Below are 17,636 nucleotides of genomic sequence, written 5' to 3'. Positions count from 1 at the left end.
TCAACATATTATCCTTTACGACTCTGAAGTCCTTTTACTTTGTACTTTCTAGTCAAAGAGGGCACGCCTGTGAAGGTTTGCTACAGAGTTTCAAAAAGCCGAAGTGGAGATGGAGTTGGGGGTGAACAGAGAGGCTCTGCTGATGATCAGCGTTTGTGGTCAAGGGCAGGAATAGAAGATTAGTTTGGCTAAACCCAGCTCCTGTAAAATGTAGGACTAGCTGATTTCTTTTCTCTTAATCTCCCGGGTGACTTTTATGTTTAACGATGTGTTAACTCAGGTGTTAGTTTGATTCATTTTGTAGACTGAATTGTTTGCTGCTGGGTTTCTGAAATTTGCCTGTGCCCAGATCCTGCTTTCCTCTCTGACCTGCTAATATGTCAATGATTCATAGAAACATGGATCCCCATTCACTGAATCTGCAAAGTGAGCTCTTGGTGGAAACACTGTGCATAACCCAGAGTTATAAGCTAGTGGCAGAGAGAGAACAGGAGCCCCCAGTCCAGGGGCTTCGTACCTGCTCTGCTCACTCTAATAACAAGTGCCATTCTGCTAAGCTCCAGGCACTCTCTCCTTCTTCATCTCCCCACCCCTTTCTAAGTTTCATCCTCTCTTAGAGCAGGCTTTAGGAGACTCTGCTATCTACCCACTACTGGGTTGCAAAACTCACCAGAATCCAGACAGAGGAGACACTGGGGAAATGATACATCCTCCTCTCCATCTGCTAGAGTGAATTCATGCCTGCTCCTTTTGTATTAATTCTAAGCCTTCTGAGACAACCAGGGATGCTGGCTTTGTGTCTGAGACTCATCAGGAAGATTTAGTCTCTAGAGATCCTTAAAGACCATGGAGAATAAAGCATGTCTTCTGTATCTGAAGAAGAACTCAGCAATTATTTAGCCGGCCCAATTGTCTTCCCAGTGCAAGGCACTGTCTGTGATGAATGGGCAGGTGTGTTAGAGATGAGCTCATTGTCCTCTAAGGGATCCCAGGATTTGGTAATCTGTTGACCAAGTCCAACAAATAAGATATAAGCAGAAAAAAAACAAAACAGTTTGCTTCTTGAACCCATTTAAATAGCTTGAATTGGGCTAGTTCTTTCCATCCATCCTGGAGGAAAACTGACTTTCCTAAGATCTCTGGTCACCTGCAGACGATAACACAGGCTGTGGTCAGCCCGGTGTGTATCGACAATGCCCAGGCTCACATAAGAGTCAAACTTTTCAGGGTTCAGAGTCACCCCACTTCTCTTCTCCCATCCCTCACTCACTAACCATGGCTTTTGACATGATCTTCTGAAAGGAGAGAGAAGGGACAGTAGATGATTCATTATTCGTGTGTTTCATGTAACTGCTGCCATGTTTAGTAGGTGTGTGAAATGTTTAGACCTGACCCTTTCATTTTGTCTCCTAGATTATCGAGGAATCTCTTTCCATGTTTTACTTCTTCTTCACTTGGTTTAAATTAATGTCCCTTTACTCCATATGGCTGCTTGTGACCTCATCCAAGCACAGATCAGCCTTGATCTGTGGACTGTTCTGGTGGACTGGTTCTCAGACAGCATCGTGACAGCTCTCTCTGGCTCACAGCTCATCTGCCACGTTTCTCAGGAAACGCTCAGCCTGCCACGACTGCAACAAATAGCCTCCTCAGAATAGCACTAGTCTCTCATTCAAACAGTTAGGATGTAAATCAGCAGATTTAGAGGCATGAGTAAGGAACCAGCTGGCCATGTTTACTCTCCCCAATTGTTGGTGGAACATAGGTTTCCTGAGTGGAATCTTTGAGGCCTCTCTCTGTTGACCCAAACAAAGTGGAATGTTCCTCCCTGTCCCTTTCTCTTTGGTGTAGGTGTGGGGCTGAAGGCTTAGCAATCTCCAACAGATCTCTCTAGAAATGTTTATTCAAACCCTCTAATTCACAACCTTTTTATAACTTTAATTAGGGAAGAATTTTTCATCTGACCCATATTACTATATTGGATGACCCTTTGTTTCAGTGTGACATCCTCTGCATTGTGGGGTATTTAGCTGCATCCCTGATCTTCACACAGCAGATGCTCTATGCCAGTTATGTCGCCTCTGAGGGAATGAATTACCCCAGTGGAGAAGCACTGAATTCTGAGAAGGAGTTTGAAATGTGGCTAACGGGTTCTCTGAAAATTAAATCACAATCTCCCCATGGTTTTTCATTAAGGATATAGAACCCACTATGCTCATGTATTAGCCATTTTGAGATATGAAGAATTCATTTCAAAATTCTGCTCCGTGTATACATGTACATCTCAAAGTCCTGGCAGATTGTAGTTTCTTTCCTCAAAGCACCATTTTCTGAGCTGAATTTATGCAATTTGGGATTTGCCTATTTTTTTTATCACACCCTTCCCTTGGCAAGGTTACAGCTAAGTGCGACCAATACCTTTGCTGCTCCTCTATCTCGCCATCTCTTCCTACTCCTCACCTTATGACATTGTTCAGAAAGAGTTGTTACCACGACCTGCTGCAGATTCTGAATCACTAACTACTCACTTTCATGCTTTGTGCTTCTGTCCTTGTGGCCACATCATTTCCTCTGCATGGAATTCTGCCACTTAACCCTGTCCTGCTGAATCCCGCAGCTCCAAGATTCCTATAAGCTTTAGCTGCTCTGTGATTCTTTTCTCAACGTGTTGACCTTTTTCGTAACACTCTAGGTTCTTTCATTTCTTCATTAGAGAATTTATCAAATATTACTGAAAATCTCTACAATTAAAAAATTTTTTTTAATGTTTTATTTATTTCTGAGAGAAAGAGGGAGAGAGACAGCATGAGCAGGGGAGGATCAGAGAGAGAGGGAGATACAGAATCTGAAACAGGCTCGAGGCTCTGAGCTGTCAGCACAGAGCCAGACATGGGGCTCAAACCCACGAACTGTGAGATGATGACCTGAGCTGAAGTCAGATGCTTAACTGCCTGAGCCACTCAGGCGCCTCTTAAAAGCTCTACAATTTTATATTCATTATGGTCTCCATGCTATATTCATTGCTTTATCCCCAGTACCTGTTTGGTGCCTGGATCTTAATTGTCCTTTAGAATGAATGAACAGTAACATGATTGTCAATGTCATAATCACAGAAACCATGTCTTATCCACTCTGGCCTGGCTTTGTGTGATATAGGAATTTATCAGCTGTTGTCTTAGCAGTTATCACATGTACTCTCAGATGGTATCATGTCCACTTATTATCATTTATTGGTTTCAAAGTTTCTTTAAAACTAAATTGAGCAATATTTTCTGAGATGAAATATAACAGGTAGTGAAACCAGCCATTGTCAGAATTATACATGGGGTTTGGAATCTTTCACCCAAAGATTTTGAACCTACCTCTGGCACAAGTGGATGTTTCCCAATTATTTCCTTTTCCTTTATTATACCTGAAAGGTTGCTGGTGTTGTCAATGAGGGGATTTACTCACAATTTTGTCAGCCTCTTACCACATAACTCTCTTTGGGAGTCTATAAAGAAGGAAGGAGTCTGGCCTGTGTTCTCCCCCTACTATATCTTGGGGGATCAATAATATTTGTTCAATAAAATGTGAAACAATAAATGAAGTATACAAAGACCATTGTTATGTGTCTAGTCTACATGGATACTTGATTAAATCCTTCACACTCTGGAATTGAAATTCTGCATCCATATTAGTGCCTATTGATAGGTAAAAAAATTACCAAAATGCCCTCAGCATATTAAAATAAACACTCGTTATCTCATTAAATTATGAATTCAATGTGGCAATGAGACACATCATAAGATGCTCAACATCACAAATCATTAGATTATTGCAAATAAAAACCACAGGAAAATATCACTTTATACCTACCAGATGGCTAGAATTAAAACGTCAAGAAATAGAAAGTATTGGTAATGATGTGGAGAGAAAGGAAGCCTTGTGCACTGCAGGTGGAAATGTAAATCAGTGCAACCACTGTGGAAAACAGCATAAATGTTCTTCAAATATTTAAAATAGAAATACCATATAATTCAGTAATTCCACTACTACTTACCAAAACCAAACCAAAACAAACAAAAACACTAATTTTTAGAACTATATGTACTCCTATGTTATTGCTGCATTATTTAAAATAGCCTATAGGCACCTGCATGGCTCAGTCAGTTGAGTATCCAACACTTCATTTTGGCTCAGGTCATGATCCCACACTTCATAAGACTGAGCCCCACATCAGGCTCCACGTTGACAGAACCGAGCCTACTTGAGATACTCTTTGTCTATCCCTCACCTGCACGCATGCACATACTATCTCCACTTTGCATGCTCTAAAATTATCTTATTGCTCTTTTTGCCTGTCATCTCCATTAAAACAGAAACCCCATCAGAATAATTCTTTACTAGTTCGTTCACAGTTGTCTACATTATTCATTTATTCATTATTCATTTATTATTTATTTATTTACTTTTTTTCATTATTAAAAATATTGTAGCACACCAGTAGGTACTCAGTAAGCATTTGCGGAATGAATGAACTCATGATCTGATTCCTACTCTATTTGATGAAAATATTGTGAATGTAATGTATTTCTTGTTTAAGCATCTTAAACATTTTAGTGTCTGTTCTGTTCAGTTGTTTCTGGTTAATTGTATAATAAATGCATGAGTACTCACACATGACGCCTTACTTTCTCATAAGCGTCCTTTCACAGTGATGGCAATGGAATCACTTGTATTTCCAAATATACTCCAAGTCCTCCCAGAGAAGGATCCCAGTGCTCCTAATCAGCCCTGCTTCTCCATGTCATAGCATGGGCCTCAAAATGCAGTGCTCAGTACTGAATTCATATGTATTAGCCATAATCTAACCCAGGAGACAAAGACCTGGATCCAGAGACAGTACAGTCAGAATATGACCACATCATGTAAAAGTTTGTTAATCAATTATTAGAGAACCCATACAGAAAAAAGGAATGGGAAGGTGTCAATTCCAGAAATCTCTTCTAACCGTAGTGCTGGGGAATAAAAAGAGGAGATGAGAGTATTAATTCTGATCAGACTGAAGGAGGAGAGCTCCCCCTGCCCAAGCTGAAACAGATTTTGAACAGTGGATGCTGTTTAGAAGTTGCTGGGGTCGGGGCGCCTGGGTGGCTTAGTCGGTTAAGCGTCCGACTTTCGCTTAGGTCATGATCTCGCGATTCGTGGGTTCAAGCCCCGCGTCGGGCTCTGTGCTGACTGCCAGCTCAGAGCCTGGAGCCTGTTTCAGTCTGTGACTCCCTCTCTCTCTGACCCTCCCCTGCTCACGCTGTCTCTCTCTCTCTCTCTCTCCTAGAAATAAATAAAACGTTAAAAAAAAAAAAAAGAAGTTGCTGGGGTCTCAAGAGTTCAGAGAAGAGGCCTGTGTACCTGGGACTCACTCTTCTGAGATGCTGCAGTGGGAGATGGAGGGCAGGCCATCTTTCTGGCTTGTTCTGAGGTCTTTAATAGGTCATGGTAAGCCTGGTTCTAGAAGCGTGGAAAGCTGCAACATGGAACAATAACCCTTGGAATTAACCTGCAGTGCTTAACAGGCAGGGTTAACCTGCAATTAACACACAGGGGTGTGGTTGGGCTGCCGCCAGCAGGGACAGAATGCAAATCTTACCACTGCTGCTTCTAGCTTCGCCATTCCTGCATTTGCAGATTTGGGAGCTGGCTGGCAAAGTGTTACTGGAGGGTGGAAGAGACACTGGTCCTTGTCTCACAGTCGAAGAATGAATCTCCCAAACAACCAAGAGTGAGCCAAGCAATAGTTTATTGAGGGAAAGAACAAAGCTCTCTAGAGTGAGAGGGGTTCAACTGGATACCTACCAACGATTTTTGTCCCTGACTTTTTATTGGGACCTTATCAGAAAGTTTGTGAAGCTCCACTCATGCACCTTACCTAGGCAGGTCTGAAATACCTTCATCTTCCCACCGCTTCCCTTTACCGCCACAGATCTGCTTCTTCAGCTTCCCACTTGAAGCTGCTGTCCACCCACCCCTCCCTCCACCCCAGGCTCCCTTATCTCTCCCTGCCTAATGTTAACCCTTTTCTTATTCAAAGGAGACATGCCTTTCGCAGAGGTTCAGCCCCTGTATTACAAAGAATAGTATAAAATGGGCTTGAAATTGAGAAACAGTAACATAATAACCATACAATATAACAATGAGCTGAATCCTGGGAATTGTTTACACAAGTTTCAAAAGAGCTGAGAAACTGACCAGCATAAAGGAACACAACCTAGAGATTTGCAACAGCAGGAAGCCACTGCAATTCCCAGCCTGGGGAGTCAAAGGTGGCCATCGCTGGAGCCACAGCCAAGATAACTTCGCCCAGCAGAAGCTGGAGCCTCGATAGAGATGCAGACCCAGGTGGGAGACTCTGCTTCAAGGCGGGAGAGCAGAGTGAGTGACATGCCCCTTGCCTGCCAGCGCTCCCTACACCTGAGCCCATCTCCTGCTGGAGTATGGGGTATTCAAGTAATTGGTCCCCTGTAATAGGGGAAAGAGCTACAGAAGAGTGAGTGGTGGATCTGAGGGTAAACATGGGTATCCTTGGTACTGGATAGAAACATAAATGATTCATTCTTTGCGATGTGAAACGGTTTCACGGTCACATTAAGATCCATGATCTCTCATGGACTAGCCAGCAGCACTCTGTAAGGGGTCAGACTCACTGGAAGGGGAAGGTAATTGAACTTGTAGCATTCTGAGGAGTAGAAATTCTGTTTATAAGGTCTTTTCTCTCAAAGCCAAATAGCCAGATTTCTCTGGTAACTACTTCAAGATTGACAATCAAATCAACCAAAATTCTGAAAAACCGTACCCATTCAAGTAGAACTCATGACTCTCTCTTTAGGGCATTATGTATTTGACCCTGAAAACAGCGATCACACTGTGTTAATGGTTGGCTTTGCCTGGTTCTGCAGCCTCCACTGCAGAGAATAGTCTGGGAAGAAACCAGCTTCTCCTAGGATGGGGCACAGAGATGGCGGGGAGTGTCTTTAGTAAACATAAGCGGCTGGCCTTGGGACAAAGCAAGCCGCAACTGAGAAATTTGATTCTTGTCTTTAACCATATGAAAGGCATCCATTATCCAAATAGATAAATGTATCCCATAACACATAGGAGTACCGAGTTTATACAAAAGATGGTCAGGGTTGGTTTCAGTGAGGACTTGAAATCATTTTGCACTAAGCTGCATTTTCATTGCGGTTCTAAACGTGGTGTGTGCTTTCGGGAGGATGGTCTATATCTGGCTCCACTTGCTTTTTAATTTTATTATTTATATTATTTATAGTATCACCATCGGGCAAACACCCTTTGTCTCAGTTTCCCGCACCTCCATCATTCTCTTTCCATCCAAGGGGCAGGGAGTCAAAGCTAGTGGGCGGAGCTGGGGAGGGAGAGCGGTGTTGAGCAGTCTCTTGGGAGAGACCTGATTTTCTCTGACCCTCCGCTGGAGGTGCTTCTGTTCTCCAGTGCAGGACACCTGGCTTCCAGTTGCCTTCTCGCCCCAGCTGGGTGGTGGGCAATGGTCAGCTAGGCCAGAGCTGGGCTAGGTTGACCCTTGGCCCTCGCTGAACTTCCAGCTCCTTCCAGTGATCAGGAATTGGGTGGGGGTGTCGGGCCTGGTGCTGAGGTGTGGGGGATACCCCCGTGCCTCCTGCTGTAAGATTTCTAAGGAGGATCGGCATACTGGAGATCTCAGGTTGGAGCGGGCTACTGCCCAAGTCCTAAACAAAAATTCCCAATGTTTTATCTTGTAAAATTTCAAACACAGAAAACTTGAACTAATTTGACAGTGAACATCAGTCTACTTGTCACAGATCACTGATATTTGATTCTGCTTGCTTTATCCTGTATCTACGGACATATCCATTCCACTATCATCCATCAGCCCATTTATCTTACTGAGGCATCTCCCTTCTCCCTAAATATTGCATCATTCAGATCATTAATTGAAGTTTGATATTTTATGTTGTTCTTTGATTTTGTTCAAGCACATAATGCACAGATCTTATGTTAGATACATTTTGACAAATGCTTCGATTTCCTTGTGAAATATGTTTCTGAGATATTTCTAGCTAGTCTCTGAGGCGTATTTGTCTGCACTGCTGAAAGGATCAGTTTTCCAGTATTTATCTTTGCAAGAATAGGCAAGGTTGCTCTGTATAATATACACTTTGAAATAATACCTGGAGGAGAAAAATGCTCAGAAATGTGGTTTTTAATTTTTGTCTTGGGTTTGAGTTGAATTGAATGAAATTTGTAATTTTTAGTTTCCATGCAGTGTTGGAGTAAAGGAATGCTTACATAAGAAGTATGTTTGTAGGTGCTGACATGCATTTTTACAAAAAATATGCAATGCATTTAAACTCCATATGTGAAATCTGTGAATAGATGTGGTGATGATGTAAAGTCCTTGGATATTTTGTTGGTCTCTTAATGAGAATGTGGATATGTTTGTAATGTATACTTTTGGATATGTGATCACAGGAATATATTTGCTTGTTTTTTCAAGTATTTATATGAGTCTCCAATGACCCTTATAATCAGTCTCTATAATCTCTATAATCAGTGTAAGAATACAGAGATTGCAGTGTGTGTTTGATGTGTCAAGATATGTGATTGGTGATTAGAGCATTGAGCAACTGAGTGTATTTGTGTTTTTCTGTTTGTGTATGGATCAAAAAGAAGCAGTGCAAATGTTGGTAAAGAAATGGCTAACCGTGTCTAGAGTTGTGTCTGTGGGAGTCTCAGAATGTCTATGACTATGCATATTTTGCATACATCTGTTTTCATCCTCTGGTCAAGGAAAGGTTAATTAATATAGTAACGGATATGGATGATGACATCAGGGCTGATGAGGCCAAGAACGGGATTCTCTTGGGAGCAGTTCTCAGATGGCCCAGCTCACTACCCATGGATACCATCTTGTCCATTGTTTCTGCTTTCTCCTCCTCCTACCACGGATGAACGAGCTTTGGGATTCTAGGGTAGGCATAAATTTTTGAGTCACAGGAGAGTGAGTTGCTGCTGCTCTGCCAGCTGGACTCCCAGACCAGCGCATCCAGCTACAGGGAAAAGAACCGTCTGACACCCAGTGAGTGCCCTTCCTTTGGGTTGCCCATGTGGGCCCCATGTCTGGAAGTTGTCCCAAGCTTTAACACTCCTACTGCAACCCCAGGTGGACTCTGACCCTCACATTTCTCCTCTGGACATGAACCAAATCTTCTGGCCTGCAAAGTCAAGGATCACAGCTACTGAGGCCAGGTTCCATCTGAACCAAAACCCTGATACCAAACTGTAAACCTCTAAGGCTGAGGAGATCTAGAGGTATCAGATCTAGATTTTGTCCATACTTTCATTTGCCTGCAATTTGAATTATTGCCTCATACACCTAACCTTTTGGGTATGCAGCTGGAGAAAAAAAATCACAGAACCAAATGAATTGAAGTCATTCAGTCATGTGGCATTCAATCTTAGCTGGGAGATTAGTATTGAGTCTGTCATGGCAATATAATTGGTAGAGATATTACTGGGGGTCTGTTATTACTGATGTGTTGTTTGTGGCACCGTGTGTATATGTGAATGTGTGTGCATGTTTGCAAGTCTGTGTTCTGAAGCGTATAAATATGAGAGGATATTTCGCACATACTGTATAATGTCAGTGAGTAGCTTGGAGTCTTCCTAACGTCTGTGGTTGTGATCATGTTATGTGTGACCAAAGGAGTGCATGATAGTTTCTGTCGGTGTGATATGAGATAGTCTTTCTGAATATCTGAGTACCCTAGTATGTGCAGGTGTGTAAGCATGTATATTTAATGGTACTTTTGTGTGACCACGCATGTGTCCATGCTCATCCACATCCTGCTCAAGAGAACCACCTTGTTGTGTCTTTCTCTATCCTCCTGACTTTTCTTTCTAGGGGAATCACATTTAGGCACCTTTAACTGACACACTTTCCACCCATACAATGAAAAGCGTTCATTATGTGGTGGCAGAGCATGTTTCCTTTGGGGTACAAGTTTTCAGGGTTGCTCTCTAGACTGAGGAAAGTCTGGAGCATGGATGAACTACGCCCTTCTGGTTTACCTAAATTTGCATACCTGGATTCAAGGACAGTGGGGTATCTCTCTGTTGTGAGAGAGACCTTAGTATCTGCTGGTGCTCTGAAGAGTCTTTCCATTTCTTCAGTACGTGGAAGTAATAGTGGAGTGAAGATGATAAAAGAACAAAGCTGGATAGGCTAGATCTAAGAAGACTTCTTAGAGACTTGGCTTTTAAGCCTGGGTAAGGGAAAGAGAGAAGTTTATAGGGGGAGTAGGGAAAAGAAATCCTACCACTTCACTTCTTTTGGATTCTTATTTGGAGGACAGAAAACAAAGGAAGAGACAAATTCCTTCTCATGGCCCTCATACTTTCAGCACTAATACCTGGGTGTTGTCCAGTTGCCAGGCATCATCTAATTTCACTATATTCACTAAGAGGACTAGGAAAAAGATGAAAACTCTAGAATTTCCAAAGAATAAGGAGTTGTTAGAAGAAAATAAGGGAGTAATTACCCTAAATTCAAAAGTGGAAATTTATTTTTGTTTTAAATTGTTAATACAAAATTTTCCAGTTTTATTGTGATTTATTGACATTTAACATATGTCAGTTTAGGGTCTATGAGGTGATGATTTGGTATACATTTATATTCCAAAATGATCCCCACAATAAGATTAGTTCACACCTCCATTCCCTTATGTAATTTTCATGTTGCCTGTATGTGTGTGTGTGTGTGTGTGTGTGTGTGTGAGGTGACATTTAAGATCTACTCTTTTGACAACTATCAAGTATGTATTATCACAGCACGAGTTAGAGTTACCATGCTGCAATTTACTCATTGCAGAGTTGGAAGCTTGTGCCCATTGACTAACCTCACCCCGTTTCCCTCCCACCCCATCCCTCAGCCCGTGGCAACCACTACCCTATTCTCTACAGAATAGAGATATCTGTAAGATATCAAGTATCGTACAAAATACAGTTACAGAGATATTTTGGATAAAGACTGAGATGAAGCCCTTAATGGTATGGTTTCTCATTCTGCACCATTCCAACTATTGTTTACTCTTTCTGGAGTTTGAGTGACATGGGTTTCATGGAGTTAGAGTGTCTTTCTGGAGAAAGACAAAGAAAGAGGAGTCAATAAAGAAGCTACAGAAAGATATGCCAAGGTAGAAGAAAACAGAGTTGCCAACAATGTTAACTTTGGTAGAGAGCTCAAATGGATGAAGCAACAAAGGGCTCTCCAGTGAGCAGAGAGAAATTCACTTTTTGGGAATTTGGGAGGGGGAAGTGTGGACACCACAGCACAGTAAATTGAAAGATGATAGAAGGTAAGGTCAACCTTGACTCTCAGGATCTCAGAACGGAACTGGAAAAGCAGACATGAACAAACTCCTTTCCATGGCATCCAGAAAGACAGTGTTCCAGGAAGTTTGACTAAGAATTAAGGAAGGTAATAGATTGACAGCAAGAGAGGAAAGGATATGTCCCCTTGATGGGCTGGTCTTGCACATGCTTATTGCCTGAGAGGAAAGAGACAGAAATGGAGAGGCTGAAGATACAATGCAATAGACTAATGGAAGTGGTCTCTGAAAGAGATAACAAGACATCGAATGCTGAAGGTGGAGGGCCTGGCCTCAGAGAAGGTGAGACATCTCTTTCTCAGAAAGCCAAGGGGATAAGAATAGATAAAGATGTTGAGTTTAAAATTTAGGTAGCGGTAAAATCAGTCTGTCTGTCTGTCTCTCTCTTCTCCAATCAAACACTTGCTTCTTTGGTTTTATCCAGCTGTACACCTGGAAGTTTGGTTATAGAATTTATTAAAGGTTGGGGTTTCCTGTGTGATCGTGAAAGAGAAGCAAAGAGAAGATGAAGATACCAGTCCCAGTGTGAGTAGGTCAGAGAAAAAGTGAGGAGGGGCTCATAGACAAATAGACCAGAAAAATATGGAAGAATTATTGAGACTCTGAGAGCAAGTACATGGGCATGAGAAGGTAGGAGAGGTTGAAGGTAGTAGGCTATGGTGATAAAGAAAAAAAATCTTTAAGATTTCAGAGGTGGGACCGTTTCTCGTGATGACATGTTTGGGGTGTGCCATGAGATTGTGAGCCTGAGAAGTCTGAGTAAAGCTTATTGAAGCTGTATGTTTACAGCGGGAGAGGTTTCATCTACACCATTGACGATATGGCTCCCAAAGGAATGGGTGGTGTTTCCTTTCCCCTGTTTATCTTAATTTCTATTTGTCCCGATTTTCCAGAATATGGCTTCTGGGGTGAGACTGGGGACAGGAAGGGATGGTGCACTTTAAGGGGAAGATGAGGGAGCATCATTGCTGTTGTCTCCTACCTGGTTGGCTTGCCACGTCATGGGCACTCACCTGATCATCACACCTTCATGGAGCTCCTACTATGGCCTAGACTGGGTGCTGGGCACTGATGATTTAGAAAAGAGTAGAACCCAGTTACTATCTTCAAAGAGCTCATAGTCTGATGGGAGAAGCAGGAACATAGATCAACACTTTCCACCTCTAACCTTTTGTGTTGGAGACAGGATGTCTGAAAGAAAGTGAAGAGCTCCCCCAACGCACCCTCAGGGGCTCATCCCCCATCTGTATTCTCCCACCTGCCTGCCATGTTGGGCCTCAATGGTACCCCCTTCCAGCCAGCCACACTCCAGCTGATAGGTATTCCGGGGATGCAGATAGGCCATGCCTGGGTTGCCCTGGTTTTCTGCATTCTCTACCTGATTTCCATCATAGGCAACCTCAGCATCCTCACTCTGGTGGTTCGAGAGCCTACTCTGCACCAGCCCATGTACTACTTCCTGTCGATGCTGGCAGTGACTGATCTGGGCCTGTCTGCCTCCACGCTGCCCACCATGCTCCCCTTCTACATGCTGGGTCTCAGACAGGTGGCAGCAGATATGTGCCTGGCCCAACTCTTCTTCATCCACACTTTCTCCTTCATGGAATCAGGCATACTGCTGGCCATGAGCTTTGATCGTTTTGTGGCTATTTGTGACCCACTGCACTATGCCACTGTGCTCACCAATGGCCGCATCCTGGCCATGGGCCTGGGCATCCTCACCAAGAGTTTTGTCACTCTCTTCCCTTTCCCTTTTCTGGTCAAACGGCTGCCCTTCTGCAAGGGTAGCATTCTGCATCACTCATACTGCCTCCATCCAGACCTCATGAAAGTGGCGTGTGGAGACACCCATGTTAACAACATCTATGGGCTGTTTGTGGTCATTTTCACCTATGGCGTAGACTCCGCATTCATCCTGCTTTCCTATGCGTGGATCCTCAGAGCCGTGCTGGCCATCGCATCCCAGGAGCAGCGGCTCAAGGTACTCAACACCTGCATGTCACATATCTGTGCAGTGCTGGCTTTTTATGTGCCCATAATTGCTGTCTCCATGATCCACCGCTTCTGGAAGAGTGCCCCACCTGTCGTTCATGTCATGATGTCCAACATCTACCTGTTTGTACCCCCCATGCTCAACCCCATCATCTACAGTGTGAAGACAAAGGAGATACGCAGAGCGGTCCTCAAAATCCTCTATAAATTGCAGTGCTGAGGAAGGCTACTGAAAGAAAAGATGTGGACTTGTTTGCCAGCTTGAGGAATGCTAAGACATGGGGACGGGAACCAGGATCTTGACAGTTGTGAATATACAAATAAAAGAACAGCTGACTCAATAAAAGGACATAAATATGTATTAAACATTAACCATGTGAAAAAACTAGTGCTAGTCGCCAAGAATGTTGCAAATGGCGAACAAGGTATATTGTTAAGTAAGAGATAGACATTTCAAGGATAAAACATAAAAGAGTAACAGATGCCCTGAAAAATATTTGACATATGGAAACAATTGAAGTTTTATGGAGGAAATAGGCTAAGCACAAATAATTCTACTCCTACCTGGAGTGGGGGAAATAATAAACATTGGAGACAAAATTCTGTAGAGGCTTGGTGCTTCATGCGAGAGAGAGGAGCCATTTGGTTTGTGGAGGTCAGGATAAGTGTGTGTGTGTGTGTGTGTGTGTGTGTGTGTGTGTGTAAAGTAGCTTGTGAAGGATGAGAGGTAAGGTTAGCATACTTGGTACAGGGTGGCAGGAAAAAAAGAAGATAATGATCTTAGAAAAAAATAGCATAAAGAACTGCTTGAGAAGACATATTTAGGCAAAAGAAGGCTAGAACCTTCCTTTTCCAAGTGTGGCCTACTGGACAAGAGCCATACTGGTGTACCTGGTAGCTTTTTGGAGAAACAGAATCTTAGACCTCGCACAAAACCTACTGGATTCAAATTGTATTTAATAAGACTAAATATAGTCTATTCAATGGCTAAAGCTTGAGAAGCACAGTGCTACTCTTTCAGACATCTTTCAGGTAATGCCTATCTGATATGTAACAAAAAGAGCAAGACTCCTGAGTTACAAGAATCTGGAAAAGTGTTTCTCAAAGTGTGATTGCCAGACAAGCATCATCAAGCCATGATTGGGAACTTGGTAAGTATACAAATTCTCAGCCCCTTCCTCAGATCTCCTGAACCAGAAACTCTGGGGGGTGAGGTCTACCAGTCTGTGTTTTTAATAAGCACTCCAGGTAATCCTGATATACGTCAAAGTTTGAGAGAAGCTTTAACCTAGAATATTGGTCTAGGGTATTTAGGAAAATTGCAAATAGCTTTGTTTAGACAAAGGGGAAGTTTCACATTGAGAAGCTTGGGAAACACGATCTTGAGAGATCGCCTAATCAGATCATGGGTGGTTTTTAAACCTGGGGAGGGCGTCTGGGTGTCTCAGTCAGTTGAGCTTCCTACTGTTAATTTTGGCTCAGGTCATGATCTCGCAGTTCGTGGAATCAAGCCCTGCACTGTGCTCTGCACTGACAGCATGGAGCCTGCTTGGGATTCTCTGTCTCCTCTCTCTGCCTCTCCTTGCCATACATCTCTCTCTGTCAAAATAAATAAATAAACATTTAGAAAATAAAACTGAGGGAGACTGAGTGCAGGACAACTAGTCATATGGTGCTGGTAGTGAAAAGAAAGGCAGACTTACAGCTTTTTATCTCCACGAAGTGGGAACACTGAAATAGATTCACAAAGGATTTGATGAACAATCACCAGCCAGCCCATAGTCACTCTGAGGCCCCGGTTCCATCCTGTGAGTCTCTTTGTCCCCATGCCATCACAACTTATCTGGAACCCAAAATTCAGGAAAGCTCCAATTTTAAGGCTGCCCTATAGGCAGTTAGAACCCGGTGGGGGTGTGTGTGTGTGTGTGTGTGTGTGGAAATCACTTGGCTCTCACAGTAGTACGTGGGACCTTGCAACTGTTCTGTGTCACTGGGATTTCAATACGTCCAAGTTCCCTGTCCAACACATCTTCTGAGGTTTCTCTCTCTTTTCTACTAAGTCTATGAACTTTTTTCTGGAGGGAATATTTCTATTTTTAGAAGAGATCTGCTTAATGTGGTTATAGACTTCTACACCAAACATTTACCTGCATTGTACCAGTCTTTGCTTCGTTATGCTCTGGAAAATCTCACTTCCATTCCACAGGGTGAATTGATTCCTCTCTTTGAGTTTTGTGGGGGAATGTGTTTCATAATTTCCCCATAGATGACCTTTAACACTTATACTTCATAAGCCCCTTTTGTTATTTGTACAGATGTTATATTTAGTATGATCACTCTGAGCAAGTACTTAAAGTTTCTCTTGACTTTTCCTGTCATTAAATGGAGGCAGAAACTGATTCTTAAAAACAGGACTTTTCAAAAGTCAAAACAAGAGAGACAATGGCAGTCAAACCTAAAATCCTACACCTAGCACAGTGTTGCTACACCCTATACATGTTAAATAAATGAACAGCCAAGTGACTAGTTAAATGAATGAATTGGATCTGATCTGATACCTGTTCCCCATTATGTTGTCCCTAATGACATAACTAGAGTCACTTTGCTGTATGACTTTTGAAAGCCTGTTCCCTTCTCACCAGGGACTAATGCCAAGTCTGAGGCATTTTAAGGTCTCTTTTTCCCCTGTGATTCTGTGACCTTATTCACAAAGCTGTCATCTGTGTTCTCCTGAATTCCATCTCCAGGTTCCCAACTCTTTAATCTAATGCAAACAATTCTACAATAACGGGAAAGTAGGAGTCACTCTTAAACTGACTCTCTGAGACACTTCAAAGTTCCATGTGGGGAAGGGAAAACTTACTCTATATCCATATTCTCTTTGCTTTCCCTATGCACCCTACCTCTTGATAAAGAAAAGGGAGAGAGGGGCGCCTGCGTGACTCAGTTGGCTAAGCATCTGACTTTGGCTCAGGTCATGATTTCACAGTTTGTGTGTTCCAGCCCCACATCAGGCCCTGTGCTGACAGCTCAGAGCCTGGAGTCTGCTTCTGATTCTGTGTCTCCCTCTCTGTCTGTTCCCCCCCCCTGCACTCTGTTTCTCTCTCTCTTTCTCAAAAATAGATAAACATTAAAAATTTAAAAAAAAAAGGGGAGAGAGTTCTCCTGCTCTTCCTCCCTGAAATACACCTACACCTATTTGAAATTGAAATAAGGAAGAGGTCAACTGAAATACTTAATGAGAAGTCTAGGTATTTGGGGGAAAGGATTTATGAGAGGGATCTGAAATTTGGGTCTCCATTAGAATTTATAATAAGGATAATTATCATGTGTGGTACAATCACATTAAAAATGTCACTTTCTTCTTTTCATTAGAAAGTCTACCCCTATAGATAGGTACTATCCGCCTTGTAAATTAGGTTCTGAGTTGACAAAATGCTAGTCTCTTGAAATATGAAGGTGATAGATGGTAAAGCTTGGACTTAAACCTACATCTGTGTGAACTTGAACCCTTTCAAGTATCCTGGGATCGTCTCTCCTGGAGGAGACCTTCATCTTGTGGAGCTTGGTGAGAGGTTGAGTAGTAGGGACAGGAGTGAGAATTGAGTAAGGAACAGTCATGATAAATGGTTAAAGGAAGCTTTGGTTATATCCCCTATTGGTGGAATCCTGAGCTCCAAGATCTCTTCTCTTGAGCTCTGAGTCCTGCAGTTTGTCCACTGGGGTCTAAACTTTAGGTTCTGCCTGCAATATAGTTTTTAAGCCCAGAATTTAGACCCTGTGTTCTGGGCTCAGAGTTCCAGTTTTGAAATTGGATAATTGAGGGCAGAGGGGATGTTGCCATGGAGCTCATAGGAATTTGTCTCCATCTTCATCATGGGGAAGGAGTTGGGATTTTATTTTTGGTGTGGGGAGAGGAAAGGATCTCTGCGAGTTATGTTTTTCTTTTCCTTCTGTTCCCAAGGCAAGGTCTCATCTCCCTCCTTTCCCCATCACCAGTTCAGCATCACCCTCAGGCACAACGAGGACCCCAGGGTCCTGGGCTCTGGGGACTCTCATTCAGAGACATGGAATCCACCTAGTTTCTTGGCTGGTGCCTGCCCCAGGCTCATTCCCTTGCCATTGTGAGTTCTGGCCCACCCTCTTTCAATCCAGGCTACTTCACAAAGCTCTCTCAGGTGAGTGTGAGTCTATTTGCATCTCCTAGGTAGGTGCGCAACA

General features: G+C 42.8%; 1 protein-coding gene across 1 annotated transcript; it reads left to right on the top strand.

Annotated features, from left to right (window-relative positions):
* The first annotated feature begins 12,690 nt into the window (after positions 1-12,690).
* On the top strand, positions 12,691-13,635 carry LOC120225576 (olfactory receptor 51I1-like). The gene has a single exon (XM_039223760.1). It carries the CDS (start codon positions 12,691-12,693, stop codon positions 13,633-13,635), a length of 945 nt encoding a protein of 314 aa, XP_039079691.1.
* Positions 13,636-17,636: the final 4,001 nt, after the last annotated feature.

This window comes from Hyaena hyaena, unplaced genomic scaffold (assembly GCF_003009895.1).
Source record: "Hyaena hyaena isolate Hyena2069 unplaced genomic scaffold, ASM300989v1 scaffold_1444, whole genome shotgun sequence".
Taxonomy (NCBI): domain Eukaryota; kingdom Metazoa; phylum Chordata; class Mammalia; order Carnivora; family Hyaenidae; genus Hyaena; species Hyaena hyaena.
Note: the sequence above shows the minus strand (reverse complement) of the source record. Positions and strands in the feature narration are given on the sequence as shown.

What these genes read in the sequence shown, in the direction of transcription:
- LOC120225576 (XM_039223760.1), top strand. Translation starts at nt 12,691, where the DNA reads ATGTTGGGCCTCAATGGTACCCCCTTCCAGCCAGCCACACTCCAGCTG.